Source organism: Malaclemys terrapin, chromosome 9 (genome assembly GCF_027887155.1).
Source record: "Malaclemys terrapin pileata isolate rMalTer1 chromosome 9, rMalTer1.hap1, whole genome shotgun sequence".
In the NCBI taxonomy this organism is placed as follows: domain Eukaryota; kingdom Metazoa; phylum Chordata; order Testudines; family Emydidae; genus Malaclemys; species Malaclemys terrapin.
In genome coordinates this window covers 4,786,674-4,812,351 of record NC_071513.1, presented here as the reverse complement: position 1 = coordinate 4,812,351, position 25,678 = coordinate 4,786,674, and the positions used below count along the sequence as shown (strand labels likewise).

The following is a 25,678-nucleotide window of genomic DNA, read 5'->3' as shown; positions in this document are numbered from 1 at the left end:
ATCCCTGATCTCCTTTTGGATGAAACACCTGGCTTTGCTTATACCACTGGGACATGGCTCAATGCAACCTCCGATCCTACCCTGGCACAGCTAATCCCCAGAGGATACTCTGTATGTCGCAAGCCAAGACAGACTCCAGAATGAACCCTTGCGTCCCATCACCCATGCCAAAGCTCAAGAAGCCCTGAAAAATATTAGAGCCACAACTGTGAAAGATCCATGTTCCTCCTGGCTGGTAAAAGTGAATGGGAACAGTCAGTGCCTCCTTCTGAGAAGCACACCAACCAAACTCCTTGAAAAATTCAATAGTTCACCAATCCTCAAGTAGCCGATGCGTGACCCTGAAGATCTCCCTAACTACCGTCACATCTGCAACCCCTCATTCCTGGGCATAATCACTGAGAAAGTAGAAACCACTAAACTCCAACAATGCGTGATATCAGCCAACCTCCTGGACCGCTCACAATAAGGGTTTGCACCAGGACACAGCTCTAGTGGCATTAAAAGATGATTTCCTCACAGTTGTGGACACAGGTAAGATTTCCAGACTCACATTGACGGCCTTCTCTGCAGCCTGTGACACAGTGGACAATAAGGGACTGCTAACACTCTACATGACGCAGCAGCAGAAGTTGCTCTTTTCCAGCACTCAGAGAGTAATGATGGTAACTGCTCCTCCTCTCTAAAGGCCCTCACCTGCCAGGATCCATCCTGTCTTCAACATCTCCATGACACCACTGGGATGCCATGGGCTTAGCTACCAACAGTATGCTGGTGGCACTCAACTCTCTCTCTCATTCTCAAATGATACAGCCACCCCCACTACTAAAATGCCAGGAGGCCTACAGGAAACTGGCTCTTGGACGAAGACCAAGTGGCTCACACTGAACCCTGGTGAGATCGAAGTGATGCGGGTTGAAAAGAAGAAAAGCTTTGAAGAGGCGGCCAAGACATTGTCACCACCTTCCACTGAAGGCACACAGCCCCATTCGTTAAAGTGGTGTGAAGGCTCAAGGCCCTGTGTGACTCCCCGCTAAGCTTGGATGGTCAGGTGGCCTCAGTTTCACCTGCAGCTTGCTAGGAAACGTCACCCCTTCCTCCCAGATGAGAACCTGGCCATAATGACCCTCGCATGTGTCCTCTGCAGGCTGCATCACTACAGTTCATGGTACTGGAAGCTGAACATGAAGACGATGCACAGGATCCAGGTGGTACAGACTGCAGCTGCTCCCTTCTCCATGCTCAGGCTGCCGTGAGCCCACCAGGCCTGTGCTCAAGTCTCTCCACTGGCTCCCGGTCAGCTCCTGATGCCAGTTTATGTCCTTGGTCCTAATTTTCAAAGTAATTCGTGGATCAAGCCCCAGTTACATCAAAGACCAAGTTTTGATCCATGAATCTGTGATAGCCGTGCTCCTTGGGGACAATGCAGATCACAATGCTCAGGTGATCTGCCTATGGAACAGTCTTCCAGAGGAGATCAAGCAAAACCAGACTCTGACCATCTTTAGGAAACCCTGCAAAGCCTCTCTCTTTGAGAAAGCCTTTCCACCATAAGCAACAATTCAATCACAACTTTTATTCCTAAAGCCTTCCCAACCCCACCCCACAAAAGCCCACCAGACTCCAAAACCTGCCCCGTAAAGGGAGAAGTGCCAGAGACGCCCAATAGGGACTTCTCTATTGATTTTCTATGGAAGGTGCTCAGATACTACGGTGATAAACAGCTTCAGGCTTTAGCAACAAGTATAACAACAGAGGCTTTGGCGATTTGAATGCCCCACATAGCTTCTGTCCACATTAAAACTTTAGTTAAACTGCAGTTTGTGGTTTTCTCCTGACCCACCATTTCAACAGATTCACATTATTACTAGATTGAATTTTAACGGTAAACTATCCAATTTAAGGCTTTTTAAATGCATGCTGCAGCACCCTATTCTAATGTTAATCTTTTCTTAGTTCTTTCCTAAGCAACAGCAGCAAAAAACTTAAATATTTAAAAAAACCCAACAACTATGCATGCAGTTTTCCCCTTTTTATAGTAGGAAAGGGGGAGCAGAATAGAATTTGCATTTACAAAGCACCTTTCGTGACTGAAATAGAAGTAGGTAATGCAAATGCACCACAACACAGCTAACTATTCAACTCATTCCCCTCCTTTCAACCCTGAGGGGAGATTGGAGATGGTTTTACTACACTTAAAATTTAGGTTGACTTAGCTACATCACTCATGGGTCTGGAAAATTCACACTCCTGAGTGACAAAGTTAAGCCAACCAACCCCGCAGTGTAGAAGCTGCTAAGTCAACTAAAGAATTCTTCCATCAACGTATAGCCACTGCCCCTCAGAGAGCTGGATTAAGTAAAGCAATGGGAAAACCTCTTCCATCGCTGTAGGAAGCATCCACAAGATGCTACAAGCAGCACAACTGCAGCGCTGTAGGTGTAGCGCTTGTAGTACAGACAAACCCTAAGAGGAGGAAAGCTGTCCTGGAGATGCTGGGGCAGGCAGGATCTAAGCCTACATACAATTCCAGAATTTTACCTAAGCAGTCTCCAAAGTCTTGCCTTTTTTTGTTAAATATTCAAAAACTACCCCAGTAAATGGGAGACAACAAATCAGAGCTTTGGACTCCTAGCACAGTAATCATCTCCAACTGCAAGCAAGACTGAGTTGACTCTCCTGTTACACTTAAAAATGAGTTCTTTTTTCTGTGTCAAGGAAGAGATTTCTGTAGCTAACTTACTAAAGGTAGGTAAGCCTGGTCAGTATGCTCTGAGCAATTGGTATGCATCAAATCCACATAAAGAGAAATCCTTGTAGATTATATATTTAGGTCTTCAATGTAATCAACTAGTTACAGTAATGCACTCTATACTTACAAACCTAGGGTATATTTAAAAAGTATGTTTCTATCTGTTAGACATCATTGCTAAAGGGATGTGTATTAGGTCATGATAACACTTCGACCTTTGTCACTCCTCCCCATTTCGAGGGGAGGGCTACACACAAACTTGCACCAAAATAACTCAATGGATTGTAGCTCACACCATTTTTATTGTACAAGTTGTACAAGTGAATGCTCTGATTTCTGAATAAGAGTGTTTTATTTCGATTTAATTTAATCAGAAGAGGATGCTCATAATCTGAAATATGAGCCTCCACATACAGAACTTGCAACAAAAGGGATGAATTACAATTGATTTCTTTATTTAGGTTCACACAGGCAAGTAGGTGTGTAGACCAGCCCTGAATTTCATCATTGTGATGTGCAACATATTCACCTACTCTCACCCAGAACCTTGCAACACACACCCTTCATGTTCAGTTTTATGCTGGGACACATCTTAAATATGGGTGGATCATGCAACACTTATATACTCTGGTGATGGACCCAATATAAAAACAAAAAGAGATTAATACAAATAGTCGAAGAGACATCAATAGGCTATTCAATTTAGTAAGTACTGCTCAGATACGAGGTGCAGGACTGGTCCACACATTGTAATTAAAATGTGGACAATTACCAGTCTGGGTTCTCAAATGTTTCAGAAGATCTAAATTATTTTCTGCATTCATCTTAACCATAAATGAATCTGCCATGATCACAAATACTATATATTTCAAAACAAAACTTTCATGATAACAAATACAATGAATATGCAGGAAAAATATGTTACAGATGCAGAAAAGTTTGAAAGCATCCACTTGATTTAAGGAGATACTGAATTTCTGGCACTGGTGCTCTCAGTCCAGATATTAACTACAGTTGCAACAACAGTCTTCTTCTCAATGCAATGGCATGTGGAAGGTGAAAGGAAGCAGCTGCTTTCCCAAGTATTTCCACTAGAGGAAAAGCAAGTGTGTGGGTGGAGAATTATTTGAGAGTGATCTCACCCGTGAGTAGCATTAGCAGGATGCCACAGCAAAAGAGCAGACGTGTTGTTCCTTTTTCACATTACAGGTGGGTGTTAAGATTTCCTATTGACTCATTCAGTAGGCAAAAAAAAATAAATAAGAAAACATGCACTGTAATAGCTGTAATTATGGCCTCAGTGTTGTTTTCAATTCCCAGCAGCAGTCTTTCATTGATAGGCTAATTCGAGGGTGATTAATACAGAGGATTGTATTAGGTGGATTAGTAATGAATTCTGATTATTATAAATATTGATATTTCTATTTTCTCTGATGCAAGACCAGGTGATTTTTAGTGTCTCACATGTGACATACACAACAATTAAAAAAACAGAACACACTTACGAAGACAGGACTATGGCAACGGCATCGTTGAGGACGCTTTCACCAAAGAGAAGGGCATACAGCTCAACATCAACCTGAAGCTCATGGAATATGGCAAGAACAGTCACTGACAAACAGAAAAATAGAGAGACATTTAAAAGATGCCATTACTTTTTTTATGTAGATATATATAAAGCAAACTTGGCCTTTCTAGAATTCTACCTTCCTTCGTATTTTACTAGTCTGCTTCTCAGTGTAGCAATGCTTCGTGCAGTCTTTGCTACTCTTCCCTGTGCCCACTCAACTTTGTGTTTTTTACAGTTTATGTTGTTTTTTACATACAGAACGAAGATCTGTTTCTGCCCCCGTATAACACAGAGTTATCCCCCATTGGAGGCCTTTTTTAATTCTATCTTAATCTCGGAGTAGTCTTGATTTTATCATAAGATCCTAGAAGTGCTGGTTAATATCAATATGAACCAATATCAAGGAAAGTGCCAGTACATGTTAGAATTTTGGGGTTATCTGGAAACAACAAAACAACGGGCCAAATTCCGCCTCCAGTTACTCTGGTTTTACAGCAGTGTAATGGAGATTGGAATTTGATCTATTGTTTCTGCAACTGTTTGACTCCGAGTTGGTAATGAAAATAAACCAAGTTTTACGGTCAGTTTCATGGGAACCGTAAGAATGTCTAGAATAAGCAAGATGTAATACACTGCAGTCCTTGCTCTTGTGTCATGCAAAGTCACACGGAGGCATTTCTCACATAGGCTTGGACTAATGCAATGTGACTGCCCTAAAAACCCTTTTAAAACAATTACCATATGAAAGGCAAGAAACTCAGATATGCATATTTAAGGAGCTTTAACCCATTTACACACAAACAAAGGCATTCATTGATTGACAGGAGATTAAAATCCACGTAATACTTTATTCAGGCTGAAGCCGCATAGGACCCAATGACCAAAACCAGGTCGATTCAAGAAAACATGCCCATTGCAGAAAGCCGCTAATGCAGATACTTCATTTTAAGCATGTGTTTAAGTCCCACTGAAGTCAGTGAGACATACGCATGTACTTAACTGCTTTCCTGAACAGGGGCCATAAAGAGAATCATTTGTTAAGCACTAACGGTGTGCTTGGCGCTGCAGAAGAGACAGAATAGACAATTCCTGCCCAGAAGAATTAACAGTCTCAACAAATGGACAACACAAAACACACTGGGAGAAGCCGGGACAGGATTTGAGTTCATCTTTTAAAATGTTCTATTAAGGGGTAACTGTCAGTGTCACTTGACTGTATTAAGTGTACAGGCACAATTTTTACAGTAAATTGAATAATACTAGGATACCGTACAGTAACGATCCAAAACAAGGCAGTGACTCTATGCTAAGAGGTTATGTTTTGGACCTTTATTTTAGGATGCCGCGGTGGTTTTTTTATTTTATTTTTTTAAAATGGAAAGTAATTGATGGGTGAGATGAGGAGGTAGGAGTTAAACTCCATCTAGCAAGAATAACCATAGGCATTCATGTTATTGTCCAGATTGAGAAAAAGACACAGGCATTGCACATACACAAAATCTGCCCAGTCTGTACAACACAAGATGTCAATAGCAGCTTTTAAACAGATCTACGCGGGTATGTCTGCGTGGCATCTCGGAGGATGCTTCTCAGCACAGGTAGACACGAGCTCCAGCCGGCTTGCTAAAAAGAGCAGCATGGCCACAATGCCACAGGCTACACACCTGAATGCAATTCCGCCTGCTCTCCGGGCACATAATCAGGTGGCTGGCCCGAGCAAGCCCACCTGTGCCGCAGTGACCACATTGCAATTTTTAGCATAGAGCACTAGAGCAGAGCCAATGCATGTCTGTCTACCCGCACTGAGGGCTTGTTTACACCACGCAGCTTTTAACAACAAGGCTGTGTCGACGCTCTTTGTTGGTACTTTGTCGGCAATACTTCCAGCCCCACGAGCGGCGTTCGCTTTGTCGGCAGGACGAAGCCACGTTCACACTGCTACTTTCGTCGGCAAAACTTTTGTCTTTCGCGGGAGGGGGGGCTTTTTAAGTATCCGTGAAAGACAAACGTTTTGTTGACAACTTCGCAGAGTAGACATACCCAGATGCTATGTAGACACACCATAAGAATGGCTATAACTTAGGAGGCAGAGCTAGGCTGCAGTGTCTCAGACCCCTGAAGGATTTACTCAAATTTGCTGCGAAGTAAGGCACCAATGGAAGAAATTCAAGTTCTACTCATCCAGAAAAAAAAAGGCAAATTTTTGCTCTGTGTTCTTAGATTAGATTATACTGATGAGTACAAATGTGATGAAGACAGTTAACAAGCAAAAAAACCTTGTTGCATTCAAATATAACAACATTTAGCGTTTGTATAGCTCTTTAGATTTACAAAGAGCTCAGCAGACTGGAATAAATTTTATTTTTAAAAATAATCACCATTGTTCTTGTTATGGTTAGATAGAGTCAGTTCATATTTTAGATTAAGACCAAAAAAAATCTATCCATGCAAAACTTTGAGGCTAGAGATTGTCTAGCACATACCCGAAAACACCCTGAATTCACACACTTTGAGCAGTGCTGATTGCTTGCACAGGGTGCTAGAGGCTTACATCTGCCACACTCACTGTGGGCCTGAACTAAACCCCAGTAAAATCGACAGACAGCCTCCCAATAGGGTGACCAGACAGCAAATGTGAAAAATCGGGACGGGGGTAAATAGGAGCCGATATAAGAAAAAGTCCAAAAAATCGGGACTGTCCCTCTAAAATCGGGGTATCTGGTCACCCTACCTCCCAATGACGTTAATGTGAGGACAAGGCTTTGGAGGGGGCAGCCTTTATATATAATCCAAGTATTATTTTTCTTGATGGAGATCAATTTTACCCCTAAAAATGAGTCATAATTTGCTTAAACTTCAAAACTCAGGGAAAGACGCCATAAGCCACACATCTCTCTTCCCCCAACCCAAAACAGAACAATACTTTGGTAACATGAGAGGGGAAACAAGGATCACAATATACCTGGGTCAGTAGCTGATACTATGGCACCAAACAACAGACAGTCTGTAAAGTAAAAATCTCCTCCAAGTTGCCCAGTTACTTTCATCAGTGCTACGCAGCCGTACATGATCGACCTGTTGAATAAGCAGAGACATGGCTGGATATTTGAAAAGCATGTGAATATTGTTTTAATAATGCAATTTGCTTGAATTTGCAAGTTTAACCCGTAAAGTTACCTCAATACACAATATTTTATTTAATATTTATATTAAACAAGAACTGCAGAGTTTGACAGGTTGGGCTGTGATCAAAGATGGGGGCAAGTCTGCAAAGCGCTAAGAGCCCTCAACTCCCATTTAATCAATACACAGTGCCGTATATGTGGTTAGCAGCAAATGGATTTAACATCTGAACTACTCCGTGCATAAAGCTACTTAATACACGCAGTTTGACAGGATAAATATGTCAGCAGCTTGTGGAATGTGTAACACAGACCATCGCACCTCCCCCATCTCACAAGTGGTTTAATTTCCACAATGTTTTATATGACTGGTCAATGTAATGACCTTTCACTGACTTTGGAATATGTCTCTTTTTCTCTCAATTTGTTTAAGACAAGTCTATATGGAGGCTGAGGTTGCTTTGATCTTCCACAATCTCCTCTTGAGAACATCCTATGTAATTCTCACATTTTTACTACTTAGAATAAGAATTAGTTCCCCTTTGTCTGTATGGATGAATAATACTAAATAGAATCACAGCACGGCATAACCAACAATATCCGGGAGCAAACTCAAGCCCCATTAACTTGCCAATTTAACACATCACAGTAATTCTCCTGCTCTCTTGCAATAGTAAGGGACATTTTCAAACACAAATTTGCTTCAGCTACTGTTACGTATGCACATATTGTATCCTAGTAGCTAAAGGGCATCACATCACTAATCACAGGTTAGATCAAACACAGCATGTGTGGGGGAAAGGGAAGGTATGAAATAGTTGGCTTCCTGGAAAGAAGAAAGAAGGGAAAAATCTACAGATTACTTCAATTGCCTTATCGTGTGTTACTTAGAGTAACTCCTTCTACCCCGACGTACTTCCATATCTTTTAGGCAAAGAAAATTAAAATAGGTAACTTCGGGGTTTTTAAGTTTACATCATCTTCTACGTTTCTGCTGCATTTCTCCAGTCTAGTAGCACTGTGCCCTACCACAGACCAAAAGAATGGATCACAGCACAGCAGCGTTCCATACTTCTCCTGAAGCAACTCCTAAAGCCCTTAATCCCTCTGGGAGATTTTTTTTACTGCTAACACTAAAATGACATTTGTAGAAACCGCTACTCTTAGGCCAAGTTTTCAGTTTAGACACTATTACAGTTCAGGTGTTTAGGGTTTTTTTTTTTTAAACCACTATGCAGTTTGTGTGACGCTCTATATTTCATACCAGTGCCTCACTAGTTACTTATATCTACCGATTCTTTCACTGATCCAGTCTCGCAAGTAATACCTGGTATTTAAAGACCTGTGAAAATCTCTGGAAACCTTTTAAACCCAATTTAATATTTTTATATCAATATTCTATTTATTGTAGTAGTAACTAGAAACCAAGAAATACTGTATGATATTTGTGAGACCCTAATTGATCTTCAACACCTCTGAAAGGTAGGCAAATAGTATTAATTCCTCCTTTAAAGAAACTGAGAAGGGGAGGTTGAGTATCTTGTCAGAGCTGGGATTAGAACCCAGGAGTTCTAGCTCTAAGTCCTGTGCTCAAATCATATCACTCCATCTTACTCCACATTAAGGATATGTCTATACGGCAAGTGAAGATAGGATTACAGAATGGGTAGGCATCTCCATACTACCTTTAATCTAGCCAGCATAGGTAACAGCACCACAGATGTGTTGGCACAAGCTAGCAACCAGAGTACAAACCCTCCATATTGCCAAAACCTGTGGATGGACTTCAAATACTCACCCTATCACAAAACAGGAGATAGCCGTTCCAAGAAAGGCATACGCTAGGATTGACCCCAAGTTTCTGAAGAAATGCCTCTAGAAGAGAAGAAACACACTGCATTACAGCTGTACGGATGCTTTGTATTCAAACTGTTGGTACGCTCCTCAGACCATACACATTAAGGAAGTGTTGTCAGCATCTCGTCTTATACTTTGATTGTAAATTCTTTGGGGCAATCAAAGTGTGTTTGTACAGCACCTAGCAAAGTGGGGCCTTGATCCATGATCTGGCCCCTAGGTGCTACCACAATACTACTACTAATAAATAATACTAAGGAACAAACTGTTTGCTTTCAGAAGCTTGTTTAGCAGATTGCTGCTGCTGAGGACTGGGGGATTTCCAAGCCTGGAAGGATTGTTTCCTTTTACATGAGCCAAACAGGCTCATGTTTCCTTCCTTACATATTAACTCTTCATAGATTTGGATAGGACAAGGAACCTGTCGCTCATTTCAAACCTGCAAAAAAAGCTTCACGTGACCTAATTTGATTAAAGTGCTTGTAAATGGTTTGTAACAGCTGCCTCCTGGGGAACTCCTGAGGAAGCTTATGTTCTCCTCGGTGACCCAGGCCAAAAGCCGAGTGCCCCTACCTCTGCTTTTCGTAAGCCTTGGTAACAACTGCCTCAATAACTTCGGGATCCCAAGAGACAGCTCTGACCCATACACAATATTCTAACACGTACTGGACCCAAGTCTCGGACATGGCTATAGTTTCCATGTCCCCAGTCTTCGTTGTTTTTTTACGGGAACTCCCATACCTGATCCTTTATGCTTGTGTATTTTGGGGAGGGATACAGACAGAAATTTTACAAGGGATCAGGCAGACAAGCAGCCTCACATCTGAGTGCAAATTTGAACAAAACCTGGAGATTTCAGACAAAGATTATAAAAGTCACAATTATATTTTTTAAGCTTTTCTCCTTTTTTTGTATACATACACCACAGTATAGGATGGCATGAGAACCTTTGTGCTTAGTCACTCTGGTGATGACCACTCTAGAAATAACTTGGGGCTGGTCCCCACTAAACCCCCAGTTCGAACTAAGATACGCAACTTCAGCTACGTGAATAACGTAGCTGAAGTTGAAGTATCTTAGTTTGAACTTAAAGGTCCTTACCGCGGGTCCACAGGCGGCAGGCAGGCTCCCCCGTCGACTCCGCCTACTCCTCTCGCGGAGCAGGATTACCGGCGCCGACAGCGAGCACTTCCGGGATCGATTTATCGCGTCTAGACAAGACATGATAAATCGATCCCAGAAGATCGATTGCTTGCCGCCAAACCAGCAGGTAAGTATAGACGTACCCTAAGAACGTAGGACTGTGCACTACAAATGAGGCCTGCTGACCTTTGTTCTGTATTACCGTACTCCAGAGCTACAAGCATTTTAAACACCTACGACCTTCAAATAAAATGAAATGCAATGAGACATACCCTTTTTAAGCTGTATCCTGCATAAAATATAATTGGAGGGAGTAAGATATTGAAAAACACTTCAGGATCAAAAGTCACCTGTTTAAAAAAAATAAAATCTGTTGAAGTTAAGATTTCAAGAGACAAAATAAATCACAGTAATCAGAATATGCTGCATATTTTATATATAATCAGACAAGACAGTTTGGCATGAAAGCTACAAGACTAATATGATATGCAATCCTTTAATTTGTACTTTTTACAATATAATTAGCTACTGTAGTAAGAATATATTTATTGTTCTGGTTTACAGTTTGGGCCCAATCCTGCCCCTGCTGCAGCTGAGAACAAAACTCCTATCTAGCTCATAGAACTGGAAGGGACCTTGAAAGGTCATCGAGCTGAGCCCAGCCCAGCCCCCTGCCTTCACTAGCAGGACCAATTTTGCCCCGGCTCCCTAAGTGGCCCCCTCAAGAATTGAACTCACAACCCTGGGTTTAGCAGGCCAATGCTCAAACCACTGAGCTATCCCTCCCCCCGATTTAACAAATCCTGTCTTGGACATTTGCCAAGAGCTATGCCGTGCAAAGTTTCCAGACGCTAAGCAGCTCACCTTTCTCAGCATTTCGTTATCTTGAACGTTATTAAGTTCATGAGGGCTGATTTCCCCCTTCAGGGTATACTCATAATATTTCCCACTAACATTTACTAACAAAGTAGCTGGACTGGTTTGCACTTGGCAACTTAAGGTCACATTATTAACATCGCTGGGAACGTGAATTCCATATCGAAGGATGACGCCCATCAGAACACCTGGAAATAAAGACACAACGTTAGCTATGCAACATCTGTAAATATTAACCATCTAAATTCCACCAAGAGATGTGGTAGATAAACTCTGAATTTGTACTAGCTCCTCGCCAGCTTCTCAGAGCTGTAAAACCCCAAACCTGTTTAAAAAAAAAAATCAGAACTTCTTCCTAGCATACTGACCTGCAGAATGCCCATATTGGTAGCACACTGCTTCTTGAGGGTGGACAGAATTAGCATTTCCTAGGATGCAGCTACTACATCCAGGAAACACACCTGAGATGTGGGCAGATAAACCATATACATCCCACTGACTGGAAACTTTCACACACAGAAACTGCCCCGTTTCCCATGACGCCTTCCCAAACTATAAACATTTATATAAAAGAAGAGAATAAAATACTTGCACTGCTGAGGGGAAATACACAGAGATGGTTGTGCATTCTTTTTAGAATTGAGGAACACATACGTATTAGTGTGTTAGGGCACCATAACAGCTTTAGAGGATTGAAAGATTTCTAACCAGGATAAAAGATCTCTTCCAGGTTGATAAAAAAGGAGCAGTATCACTACTAGAGTCCTAGGTGGAAATCAGTCCTGCCAACGTGGAAGGTGTTTAGTGCAGCGTAGCACCTGGAAATCAGGAAGAGGGATGCTGTGGAGCTGAGTTTAAGACTCCTGTTGCTTGGCCAGTCAACTGTATTGCAAATAAAGGGCACTATACAAGTTGCAGGCCGGTGCACTAAAACCACAATACTGCAAACCGGCTGATCAGAAAGCACCTAGTATATTACTGCTGCCAGCTAATGAGTTGTGATTGACTCAGCTGATTCATAGGGGCAGGGGGGATACATTTGCCATACAATAAGGACAGTGCTGTGCATTCCTTTCATATAGAAAACACTCATCTTTTATGTAACACTCAAAGAACACAAGAGTCTTCAACTTTTTTCATTGGCATAAGGACAATCTTAAAGCGCTACTCATTGCACAAACTCACCAGTATTAAAGTTATACTGAAAGGCCACAAAAGCAAAGGGACTGAGAATTAACGAGAGGGGCTCCCAGAATAAAGCAACAGAGGGTCCTGTGGCACCTTTAAGACTAACAGAAGTATTGGGAGCATAAGCTTTCGTGGGTAAGAACCTCACTTCTTCAGATGCAAGACTTACCCACGAAAGCTTATGCTCCCAATACTTCTGTTAGTCTTAAAGGTGCCACTGGACCCTCTGTTGCTTTTTACAGATTCAGACTAACACGGCTACCCCTCTGATACTTGATCCCAGAATAAAGAAGTTCTTGTTAGGTTTTTGCCTTACTCCAGATTTTTCAAGTGTACACGACAGCTAGTACCCAAAGAGAAATCTGACTGGACTGATGTATGGGATGTTAAGCCCCTCTTGGTATGCACAATGGATGTATTTTCTTGGAAAGAGATGATTTTAGGACTCTCATGAATATTTGAAACTGTAAGAATAACTGTCAACCTTGTCTGAGTCTCCTTAATACAACCCAGGCAGTTCATTCAGTGATCATTTTTAACATTTCGAAGCTGGTAGGACTTGATAAGACCTTCCACAGGAATTTCTAAGTGATCTCGTCTTTCTTCATTGCTTCTCCACATCTTTTAATCTTTGCAAAGCAGTGCTTCATTTGATCAAGTTGGTTTGCTAACAGGTGCCTTTCTGCACATTGCAGTCCAGCTTTCAGACCAACTCAAACAGATCTGTACATGACTCTGTGCACATCTGAACAATTTAGGGGCACCTTAACAATACTGGCTTCTAAGTTAAAATTCCTCAACACCTGTTGCTCCTTGCAATATCCTGCCAAATAAATTTCCGGTTCCATGGAAAGCAGGTGAGGGAAAGCACTGGATAAACCTATAATGTTTTCTAAGAAGACCATCCAAGCCTTAAAGATACTGTATCTTGTGTTTGTTAACAGAGTGAAGAGCCTGAAAGACAGCATGTTAAAGAACAAAAATAAGTACCCTTACTATAAACAGAATCACTAAATAGTATGCAAAAAAAATATACACACACAAAAATGAGAGCTCAAGCACCCTGGGTCTGACCCATTGGGTGACACATCCTCACTTCTAAATGCAGATTTGTCATTCAGACTTACCTATTAGGGAGGGACAATGTTGCTATGCCCAAACCAGATCTGTTTTGACAATGGTCCAGTGTTACGCTGAAGATGAATACTGAAACATGGGACACACCTAGGCAAAATCTCGCCTGCCCTGCATTGGTTTTAGGTGTAACTGACCCTCTCAACAGAAATCTCGTGGCTACAAGATAGCATTAGTTTGAAGTGCCAGGGATAAATCCCTAGATGGCAATGAACTTCAGAGCGACAAAGTGGGCGAAGTAATAATTTTTATTGGTCCAACTCCTGCTGGTGAAAGAGACAAGCTTTCGAGCCACACAGTCAGCTCTCACTCTCTGTACCATGTATATGTGTTACTACTTCTTACCGCTGCTGGGGAATAGTATAAAATCTCAGGCAAAGATTGCTGGCTTGGAGCTCCACTCTGGTGATGCCACAATCGGAGAGGGTTTAATGTTTTAGTTTGGTAACACTTATAAAAACCTCTCCCTGAACCTGGCCTGGAGGTTGATGGTGGCGAGCCTGCTGATGCAGAGAAGCAAGGGCATGGAACGTTTAAAGGCGAGGATGGTAGATTAATTGGATCATTTTGAAACAAGATGCTAAAGCTAACTGTTTTCATCACATTTACCTTTCCAACGAACAGTGGAGGCCCATAGGCTTTTTAGGTGTTTCTGAATATTTCTGAGCTAGGGTTTAGAATTAAGATCATGTGCTGTCTATGAACACAGCTTTAATGATCTTACATTTTGTGATGCCTGGGTTGGGAGAGCTTCGTTTTAAACATCTGTGTGAAGCACAAAGACCATCAAAATGCTATTTTCCAATGTGCTGAAATAATTCACTGCTATGCTTATGTCTTTTATTGCAGGCAGACTTTAGCCTCCAGCACAATTTATGAGAGAGATACAAACAGAGAGAGAGAGAGGTGTTATCATTTACAGTGAAAATATGAACAAGCTGAACCCTAGCATTGTGTTTTACTGGCACGAGACGCAGCTGAAAGAGATCAAATATCAGTGCTTTCTAATGGAATCAGCGGATAGGTTTTCAGCCCAGAATCAGCTAATTCTTCAAAATACCATCCAACCCAACATATGCTACACCTGTGCTGGCATCCTCTGGGCTTAGTTAGCAGCTTTACAGTACCCAAACTCAAATCCCGATGGATCGGAAATCCTGAGTCCAAGTTACCTGAGTCTGAGGACTTACAGGCAAAGATGAAGCTTAAGTAGTTTACTCTGTGCAGTTTTTAGCTAGCTGTTGCTGAGAATCCAGGGTCCAAACAGCTTCTACAGCACTTCAAGAGATTAGCCTTCATTTTTCCTAATTCCTCACTTGTGATCAGTCTTCAAAAGAGGCAAATTTCCAATATTTCCCCCAAAGCCATAGAGGCAGAGAATGGTCCAGCTTCTCCTATGCAACCACTGAAAAAGTATGTATTTGGTGTCATTCATTCTGCTACGGAGTCTCTAAATTCAGTTTAGGAAAGTGAAGATGGAAAAAAAGCACAGTACAGATTAGTCTAGGATCCAAATTACATGACATCCTCTAGAAACGAAGGGAGAACAACCCTGGGATGGGATAAGGGGTAATGGTAGCACAAAGAAGACAACCTCAAGAGACAAGTGGAGTCAAAAGGAAGTCTGAAAAAACTCTGTAATTGCCATGTTGGCTGACACACCACGGATCTCCAGAAATAAAAGCATGAACTACTACAGCTTGAGCTAAAGAACTAAGTTTCTCTAGCTGGGGCTGTACCAACTCTCATCCTCTGAGAATCGGGGGTCCTGTAACATACTCATCAGTGGGTTACACAATTTTTTGCACATCGATGGAAACAACCTTCTTCCCTTGGTTTTAAAATGAATGAGAAAACAGGGCACCAACACTCAAGAAGCTGAATGGATAAAAATCACAACTTTTGGACAATGTTTTTGCTGAGGACGTTTGCAGTACAATAGCTACCAGCTTGACGAACTCAATCACAAGCACCTAATCATGCAACGCCAATTAGAACTAACAACCAACAGGAAAACTGAAATAAAAGACATTTAATACTAGCTACAATTTTAAATACTGGAGGCTACTTTTCAATCCTAAACATATACTTAGTAAGGGCTAAGCTTTGTGGTCAAGTTATAACCTGACTGTTCCTTCTAGCTCAATTCTAACTCTCTCTGCCCATACTTCTAAACGCCTCAATGTGTTGATTTCATCATGTCATCTCAATCCCACTGCTGGTTTCAGTCATGTCATCTCAATCATGTTAATACCCATGAAGCTCCACAGTAAGGCAAGATTCCAGTGCTGATCCGAATCAGTCCTCCAGTGCCACTACACAATGCATGACAAGGTCCTCTATCTGCCCATCTCCCCTCTCTCCACTGCGTCAGTCAGCTCGTAGGTCCTGAAATACCTGCAACTACACAGAGCACCTTCCTCAGATCACTCACTTCCTCCAGCTAACGACAATTCTCAGTATGGTATCACCTCTCACTATAGCTCAGCCCAGGAATCCAGGCTCACACACAGCTAAGCAACACACAGGGAAGGAAACTAACAAGCAGACAACAGAGAGATGGAGTGCTGCCTTCTGGCCCCAGGGATTTCTGGAACTGGTGAAAGGATGGTGTGGGAATTTTCATTCAAGTGACTTTTCCATGCACAATCCCCACATAAACAGACAAGCTCTACCACAAAGCCCTTCAAAATCAGCTGGATCCAGGAACTCGGGGATGCTTGCCACAAATCACTGCATCTAACATGGTTGAATGCTGGGACAATGTAAACGCAAGGAGGCTGAACAAATCCAAGATACATGCGTATGAATAGAACATGGATGCAATCCATCAGATTAGTTTTAATGGGGATATAAAACTCGAGTTAAGAACAAATGAGTTAACCCTAATCTAGACAAGGCTTGGAATGGCACAGTTTAAATCACCTGTAACCCACTGGCCTTACCCTACCTATCCATTACAACCCCAAAATACAGTTAATACTTTGCAGAGATCACAAAGTCTAATCAGTTATTGATTAGAAATGTTCAGTTCTTAGCAGCACTCCAGTAAAAAAAAATAACCTGATCAGAGAGAGAATGTTATACATCTTTGTAGAAATTACCCTTTTTGGAACCCATCCAACTATATTATAAAGGGCTGCAAAGGATATTTTCCTGCACAGAACTGCTTCTATACAGGCCACCTCACACCTCAAATAATTATACCTATTTCCCACTTGATCGCTTCATTGTTGGAACTACAACCTGGATGGTAAGTGCTCTTAACAGGTGAACTAGAACAGTTTCATCTGCTCAAAGACAAACACTATGGGGCAGATTTCCAAAATGACTCAAGAGATTTAGGAGCATGTCCCTCAAACTGCCAAGCACCCATCCTTAAATCAATGGGATTTGTGCTCCTGAATTCCTCAGGTGCTTTTGAAAACACCACTTCAAGTATTTGTCTGCATTTGGGATTTCTGAACCCCCAATGTAGGTCAATTCCTACATCACCTCACACACAGAACAGGACCTCCTTTCTATTATTTAAGTTCTGGTTACTTACAAGGGATTAACTGTATCGTATCTTCTTGACAACCCATTTGTTATGGGGTAATCATTCTGCAAGGCTACTCGTTAACTGGTTTCCTTTCAATGGCATTTAACAACAAATTGAACAGCTTTCAATGTAGGTGTTCACATAGAATATTGAAAGTAAAATGGATTGATAGAATAAGTAATGAAGAGGTCCTAGCACAGCAAAACTATCTACAACAATACAAGCAGGACGAAAGAAGAGCGAGCCATATTTGGGACATATTTTAAGAAGGCCCGGTAACAGGCTACCTAAACAAGCATTTCTTTGGCAATCCCAGGGCAAGAGATGGAGCAGCCAACCGAGATGCACGCTCCATATCTGATAACAGCTGAAATAGCATTATTACACTGGAATATAAAAGACATGGAAAAATGAGTCTAGGATAGGGATGACTGGTGCTGTGTGACTTCTGCCTCATGCATCTGATATGCGGGAAGAATGATGAGGACGATAATGGTTTAACAACACTATTTAACAAACTGAGTACTTTACGTCTTCCGGGTGCAGTGCAAATACTCCCCCTACCATGGTAAGTATTATCTCCATAGTACAAAAGGGGAAACTGACAGAGGCTGTGATTGGATTACAGTCTGAGTATAAACCAGCCAGAGAACCAGGATTAGAACCCTGGAATTTCATTGCCTGATGAGCCATTCTTATGTTGTAACAAATCCACTGCCACCTAGGATTTCCCTGGTCTCATCAAGCTGCATCACAGGTTGTAGTGAAGGCAGTGGTAAAGAACTCCGGTCCTCCTGCCCTTTGTACAGTTCAGTTCTGTGTTAGAAATAGCACTGATGCCCCAGGCCAAGATTTGAAAACGTGACTAGTTATTTTGGGTGCCCAACTTGAGAAACCTTAAAGGAAGCTAATTTTCAGCAGGAGAGTGCTCAGCACTTCCTGACAGTCAGGACCCAAGTTGGGCACCTAGAATCACTAATCACTTTTGTAAAATCTTGGCTCCACAGACTCACACTTTCATTGATGACAAGCTCTATGACCTCCGAGATTCTACAGGCACAGCTCTGCACAGGGCCGCATTGAGGTCCACCTCCATGAAACAAGTTGCAGGATTAGGGCCTCTACGTGCAACCTCTTTCAACAAGCGTCAGTTGGTCAGGAATTATATAAATACTCCAGCGTGCTCCCTTTTGGACATTAGATGTAAGATCTCTAGTCTTGATATGATGCAATATATAATTTACTTATTTCAAAAAGGCTTATTAACACCCAGTAAGTGACATGCTATACACATACCTCCCAGGCAAAGAACACAGCCTAGGATCTGAGCAAGTCTCTGTCATCCTCTTAGCCTACTGCACCTTCCTTACTCAGTAGTCAGAACCATGGGACATCAGTTGTCACAGAGTGACACCTGCACTCCGGAACATTTTTAACAGGCTGCCCTCATCTGAAAAGACCACTTTCAATATTCCCAAGACCTCTTAGCTAAAATACATTTTCTTGCAACCTTTAAAGACACACCTCTGCTATTATATAGGCCTTTCATGAATCCTTGGGTTAGAGTTAGTTCAACCCCTCATGGTCAAACCTTTCTTATGCAGAAATTGTGCCCAGCAGTGGGTGCTAAGCTGGTGGCTCAGTGAGGGAGATCCCAGATGGGCATTTTCCTGTTCAGTCTCATGATAGATCATGGTCCCGTCTCACGCAGAAAGTACATCATTGTAGATAACAACCAGGTCAGTCCCATGCAGCAAGTGGGTGGGTGCTAGATGAGGGGTGCTGGGTGCATGGTGGGGTTCATGTCCTGGCTGGTCTCATGCAGGCAGTGTGCACAGGAATGGGTCTGACTCAGTGGGTGGGAGATGGGACTGTTTGCTGGGTGGCTCAGAGGACAGTTGGGTCCTGGGGAGGGTATCTCACTATAGATTGTTGCCAGGCAGATCTTGTGCAGTCAACATGCCCCAGCAGTGGGTGCCAGATGGGTGGGTAAGTGTTGGGTGTTGTGTGGCAGTTCAGTGGGTGGGTCTGGATGGCTGGGGGGAGGGGGGAAGTCTCTCACTGAAGACATGGTCAGGCAGGCCTCATGCAGGAAGTGTGCCTGGAGGATGGCTGCTATCAACTGGTTACTGGGTGGCAGCTGAGAGTCGTGTGACAGCTCAGAGATGGGTGCTGGGGGTTGGTTGCTGGGTGGCAGCTGAGAGTCGTGTGACAGCTTGGGGATGGGTTCTGGGGGTTGGTTGTGGGCTAGATGAGGGGTGCTAGGGGCTGGTTGCTGGGTGCGGGCTAGATGGGGGGTGCTGGGTGGGGGCTAGATGGGGGTGCTGGGGGCTGGTTGCTAGATAAGAGGTGCTGGATGGAAGCTCAGGGGGTGGGAGCTGGGGATTGGTTATTGGGGGGGCTAGATGGGGGGGCTGGGGGCTGGTTGATGGGTGGCGGCTAGATAGGGGTGCTGGATGGCAGCTCAGGGGGTAGGTGCTGGGGGTTGGTTATTGGGGGGGGCTAGATGGCAGCTCAGGGGGTAGGTGCTGGGGGTTGGTTATTGGGGGGTGCTGGATGGCAGCTCAGGGGGTAGGTGCTGGGGGTTGGTTATTGGGGGGGCTAGATGAGGGGGACTGGTTGCTGGGTGGGGGCTAGTTGCTAGATAGGGGGGCTGGATGGCAGCTCAGGGGGTAGATGCTGGGGGTTGGTTATTGGGGGGGGCTAGATGGCAGCTCAGGGGGTAGATGCTGGGGGTTGGTTATTGGGGGGGCTGGATGGCAGCTCAGGGGGTAGATGCTGGGGGTTGGTTATTGGGGGGCTAGATGAGGGGGACTGGTTGCTGGGTGGGGGCTAGTTGCTAGATAGGGGGGCTGGATGGCAGCTCAGGGGGTAGGTGCTGGGGGTTGGTTATTGGGGGGCTAGATGAGGGGGACTGGTTGCTGGGTGGGGGCTAGTTGCTAGATAGGGGGGCTGGATGGCAGCTCAGGGGGTAGATGCTGGGGGTTGGTTATTGGGGGGGGCTAGATGGCAGCTCAGGGGGTAGATGCTGGGGGTTGGTTATTGGGGGGGCTGGATGGCAGCTCAGGGGGTAGATGCTGGGGGTTGGTTATTGGGGGGGGCTGGATGGCAGCTCTGGGGGTAGGAGCTGGGGGTTGGTTATTGGGGGGGGCTGGATGGCAGCTCAGGGGGTAGGAGCTGGGGGTTGGTTATTGGGGGGGGCTGGATGGCAGCTCAGGGGGTAGGAGCTGGGGGTTGGTTATTGGGGGGGCTGGATGGCAGCTCAGGGGGTAGGAGCTGGGGGTTGGTTATTGGGGGGGCTGGATGGCAGCTCAGGGGGTAGGAGCTGGGGGTTGGTTATTGGGGGGGGCTGGATGGCAGCTCTGGGGGTAGGAGCTGGGGGTTGGTTATTGGGGGGGCTGGATGGCAGCTCAGGGGGTAGGTGCTGGGGGTTGGTTATTGGGGGGGCTGGATGGCAGCTCTGGGGGTAGGAGCTGGGGGTTGGTTATTGGGGGGGCTGGATGGCAGCTCAGGGGGTAGGAGCTGGGGGTTGGTTATTGGGGGGTGCTGGATGGCAGCTCAGGGGGTAGGTGCTGGGGGTTGGTTATTGGGGGGGCTGGATGGCAGCTCAGGGGGTAGGTGCTGGGGGTTGGTTATTGGGGGGGCTGGATGGCAGCTCAGGGGGTAGGTGCTGGGGGTTGGTTATTGGGGGGGCTGGATGGCAGCTCAGGGGGTAGGAGCTGGGGGTTGGTTATTGGGGGGGCTGGATGGCAGCTCAGGGGGTAGGAGCTGGGGGTTGGTTATTGGGGGGGCTGGATGGCAGCTCTGGGGGTAGGAGCTGGGGGTTGGTTATTGGGGGGGGCTGGATGGCAGCTCTGGGGGTAGGAGCTGGGGGTTGGTTATTGGGGGGGGCTGGATGGCAGCTCAGGGGGTAGGTGCTGGGGGTTGGTTATTGGGGGGGCTGGATGGCAGCTCAGGGGGTAGGTGCTGGGGGTTGGTTATTGGGGGGGCTGGATGGCAGCTCAGGGGGTAGGAGCTGCGGGCCGGTTGCTAGGCAGCAGCCGGGGCCGGGCGCCCCTCACCGTAGATCATGGCCAGGCCGGTCTCGTGCAGGAAGCGCGCGCGGCGGTGCTTGAAGAGCCAGATGGTGAGGATGGTGAGGGTGAGCAGCAGGATGAAGATGAGGAGGTTGGCGCTGTCCTGCCGGTGACTCTCCTCCGCCGCCTTCTCGGACACGATCTCCTCCTCCAGCGCCACGGGCCGGGCCGCGGCCTCCCCCCGCGCCGCGCCCAGCCCCGCCGCCAGCAGCAGCAGCAGCAGCCCCCGCCCGGGCCGGCGCTCAGCCCCGCCGCGCAGCGCCATGGCTCCGGCTCCGGCTCCGGCTCCGTCCGCAGGGCCCGGCTGGCGAGCGGAGCGGCGAGCGGGGCTCGGCGCAGGCGCCGGGGCGGGGCCAGCGGGGCGGGGCAGGCCCGGGAAGGCCGTGCGGGTGGGGGAGGGGGCGCAGGGCCTGGCTGTGCACCGGGGCCTGCTGCTCCCCCGACCCCCTCTGCGCAGAGGGGCCCCCCGAGGCGACAGAGTCAGGGGCCCTGGGTGGGGCCCACAGGCGGGATCACGCCGGAGGAGGTGTTCCCAGGGCTCGCGGGAGCCCCCCTGCCGAGTGGGACTGTCTGTAGCTAAGTAATGGCCAGGAAGAAAGAGCACCCGCCGTTTCCTAGCTAGCCACCGCCTGTCCTTGGCACCCCACTCTTCTAGACTTGCCTCGCATCGGAGACCAACAAGGAGGCTGGTGGCACCTTAAAGACTAACAGAGCTGATAGTCTTAAATATCTGTTAGTCTTTAAGGTGCCACCAGACTCCTTGTTGTTTTTGTAGATACAGACTAACACGGCTACCCCCTGATACTTCGCAGCAGAGAGCAGCACATCAGCCTGCCACCGGGTAAAACAGTCAGTTACAAACCCCTCGGGAATGGAGGTTGTTCCTAATTCTGACCTGTTCCTAACTCTGAACAAAACAGGGCTCCTTCAAAAGTTTACAATTGAACATTGACTTAATACAACTTTGAAACTTTACTATGCAGAAGAAAAATGCCACTTTCCCTTTATTTTTTTGGTAGTTTATGTTTAACACACTACCATTCTGTGTTCTTTTGGGGGTCTCTACTGCTGCCTGATTGCCTACTTCCTGTTCCAAGTGAGGTGTGTGGTTGACTGGTCAGTTCCTAACTCTGGTGTTTGTAACGCTGAGGTTCCACTGTACACCAAAACACCACAAAAAGAAGAACAGGAGTACTTGTGGCACCTTAGAGACTAACAAATTTATTAGAGCATGTTCTTCTTTTTGCGGATACAGACTAACACGGCTGTTACTCTGAAACTTGTCAAAACACCACAATATTTCATAAGTTCTGCGGCTTCAAAACTCAAGATGATTCCACCAGCCAACACAACGGCAGTCAGTCAGTGGGATCTAAAACACTTCTGTGTACAGTGGCATTAATGCAGTGCAGTTAGTGTGATTTCTCTCCCCCGTAACAGTAGTTTTGTGTGAGCTATGTACCTGGAGCATAGGATATATGCTGATATAACCCTCAACAGCACTGGTCCTACAGGCTGGAAAGTCAAAGGTGACAAATAAGCAGGCTGTCCATTTCTCCCTATTTTGGGAGAGACAGGTGTTTCTCAAAAAGGTAAGTTCTAGCCTCTTAAGTGACGGGGTTGGAGTACTGAATCCTTAACAAAGCCATCCTTTCTCTCAAATATTCATTAGAAACTGAAGTTAAACAGGTACAGTATTAACTAAAAATTAACCAAGTAAAAAACTTCAAATGGTGTGAAAAAATGTCTCCTTTCAGTTGCTCAATACACAGACACAACCATGCATACATACATCTCACATTAAGTTATAATAAATTATAACTGTGATTAATATATTTTCTTACATTTCTGCCTGCCTTACATGCTCTCTGACTGCTAAACTATTTCCTTATTCCATCACTCCAAACTCTGTCCTCAGCAGCTCTCTTTTAATTAATCTGCCAGATAAATGTTTCCTCCTTCTTCCCCAAATGTGGATTTCCCAAAAATTACCCCATCCCAGAGGCCCAACATGAGCGAGATCCAGTTATGGACTAGTAACAGCTTAAAAATGAGCCCTGCAGGGCTAGAAACAGGAACCTTAAATTGCTGTCCCATCCAAGTTCCACAAAGCACAAGAACGGAGAGGGAGGAAAAAGTGGATCCCCTTATTCTGGCACTCTCTGCTCTCAGTAGTATACTCAACTGCAACATCCCCTAGATTCCATTTAATCAAGTAAGAATAGAAAGAATGGTATCTGGCTACACACTATCTGCAGGGATATCCACCGAGTGAACCGTAGGAATGGATAGCTACCCCAACAGCTGAAATGGTTCTATTTCCTAGTGCAGACAAAGCCTGAGGCTGTATAGATGGAGGGATACAAGAAAGTCCCATTCAAATGATTAAAAACTCTAAAACAATCCTTAAGTAGTTTTTAGAACATACATGACATGTAGAGCATGACATGGTGCAGAATAATTTTATCAGCTCTCATTTTTTGTTCTGCATAATTTGCTCATAGCTTCACCCCTTGTAATGCACTCATCCCAAACTCATGCTGACCAAACCTTTCTCCCACACCATCATGTATGCCACATAGATCACATATATAATATATTCCTATTTGTTTAAATATTATTTTTGTTGTAAATATTCATTTAACTGACCTTTAAGGTATTAAAAGCAATCATTGCATTTTACTCTAGGGCAAATCTTGTAGACCATTAGAATCAACAAAATTCTATCTATTTCCTAGCTCCAATATGTTGGTTTTTAAACAAGAGGGACAACAAATTTAACGATCTTCTGTCCTCACCCCCTCAGTGACAAGCTACTCTAATTAGTGTTTTTTGAGAAAAGACTACAAACCTAATCCTACACTCCGCACTGCTAGAACTCCCATTGATTTAATGGGCCTACGTATGCAGAGACAACAAAGCAGACATGTACCTACAATGATACATTTATCCAAGTGGGAGATAAAGGGTAGCCCCAAGAAGTTCTCATAACTAATTTCAAATTTGATTAGGATGAAATTATAATTCTGAAAAGTGAGGTTTTTTTTTAAAAAAGATGTGCTCAGAATTATTTCTTGTAAAACAGTCTGAATTATGAAAGAAGTCAGGGAAACAGGAGATGGCATTTTTAGTGCCTGGCTATTTTTTAACACAAACACATCACTCTCATAGCCATCTTCTTAAACCTCTGGTTCACAAAATCTCCATAATCCTTTACCGGTCCCCATAACTGTCTGTTTTTTGTTTAATATCAGAACAAAAATAATGAGGGAGGGCAAAGTGCTACCATGTCCCCTGAGTAAACAGTAGAGAGAAGACAACAAGGAGTCCAGTGGCACCTTAAAGACAAAGTGGGTTTTTTTACCCACAAAAGCTTATGCCCAAATAAATCTGTTAGTCTTTAAAGTGCCACCGGACTCCTTGTTGTTTTTGTAGATACAGACTAACATGGCTACCCCCTGATAGTAGAGAGAAGCTATCAAATAATCATTGGTTTGTGCATAGAAAGTGGGAGAAACCTGGAGGCTCAAAAATGAATACACATTAACATAGTGTGTCTGTGATTAAACTGGGATAAAGGTGTGGGGAGGCTTAGCGGGATGATCATGCATTGGGAGTAGAAGATGAATGCTTGTGGGGCAACCTCCTATCCTGTAGGGTTAAGGTAAAAGCCTGTTGTACCTGCCTGGGCATTACCTCCCATATGGCTGCCTCCATGCCTTAAAACACAACCAGCCCCCAGGTTGCCGGCCCTTAAGTAGCAACTGCTGCCTGCCACCTCCAGGTTCAGAAGCGGTTCCGAGCCAGATGTGAAGTCAGTTTGGTGGGGGGTTATCCCTAGTGCCTGTGCCACAACCCCCCCGTCCAGCACACTGGTCTGCGGAGGCGCCCAGGACTCGGGGACCCAACTCTCGTCTCGCCCCCAACCCCGCAGCGATCCGGCCCGGGCCGGGGCACGCTGCGGGGGGAGGCAGCTCTGGGGCTGCTGCCCCGCCCCAGCCCGCGGGCTGACAGCCGGGCCGCGCTGGTTGGGAGGCAGGGGAGCAGCGGCTCCCGGCCAGGGGCTGCCGGGGACGCATCCCCCCCTCCGCAGCGGGGCCGGGCGGGCAGAGCTGGGGGGCCGAGGCCCTATAGGGGCGGCGCAGGGGCGGGCCCCGGACGCCGCCCCCGCTTTAAGGGGAGGCTGCGCCCTGGAAGGCGCCGCGGCCAGGAGCAGCCTCCTCTCCCGGCGCCACCAGCCCCGGGCTAGAATGCGCATGCGCCGCAGCGCGAACCTGACCCTGCGCCCCACCTCTCGACCTATGACCTGCCCCCCGCCACGTATCTCGCTTGGCCCCGCCTCTCGACCTATGGCCCTGCCCGTCCTCCTATCACGGTCGGCCTTCTGGGCCCTCTCAGTAGTGACGCCATCTCCGCGCG

General features: G+C 45.3%; 1 protein-coding gene across 1 annotated transcript in view; it reads right to left on the bottom strand.

Moving 5' to 3' along the window:
- The window catches only part of SLC9A6 (solute carrier family 9 member A6), a 40,613-nt gene extending 19,074 nt beyond the window's left edge, over positions 1 to 21,539 (bottom strand). The window contains exons 1-6 of the mRNA XM_054040924.1: positions 21,245 to 21,539; positions 11,309 to 11,508; positions 10,717 to 10,794; positions 9,243 to 9,319; positions 7,285 to 7,397; positions 4,258 to 4,363 (exon numbers count right to left, since the gene is read on the bottom strand). Coding sequence (XP_053896899.1) covers positions 4,258 to 4,363; positions 7,285 to 7,397; positions 9,243 to 9,319; positions 10,717 to 10,794; positions 11,309 to 11,508; positions 21,245 to 21,524 — 854 coding nt within the window. The 5' untranslated portion in view covers positions 21,525 to 21,539. The remainder of the gene's footprint in view (positions 1 to 4,257; positions 4,364 to 7,284; positions 7,398 to 9,242; positions 9,320 to 10,716; positions 10,795 to 11,308; positions 11,509 to 21,244) is intronic.
- Between the last annotated feature and the right edge of the window lie 4,139 nt (positions 21,540 to 25,678).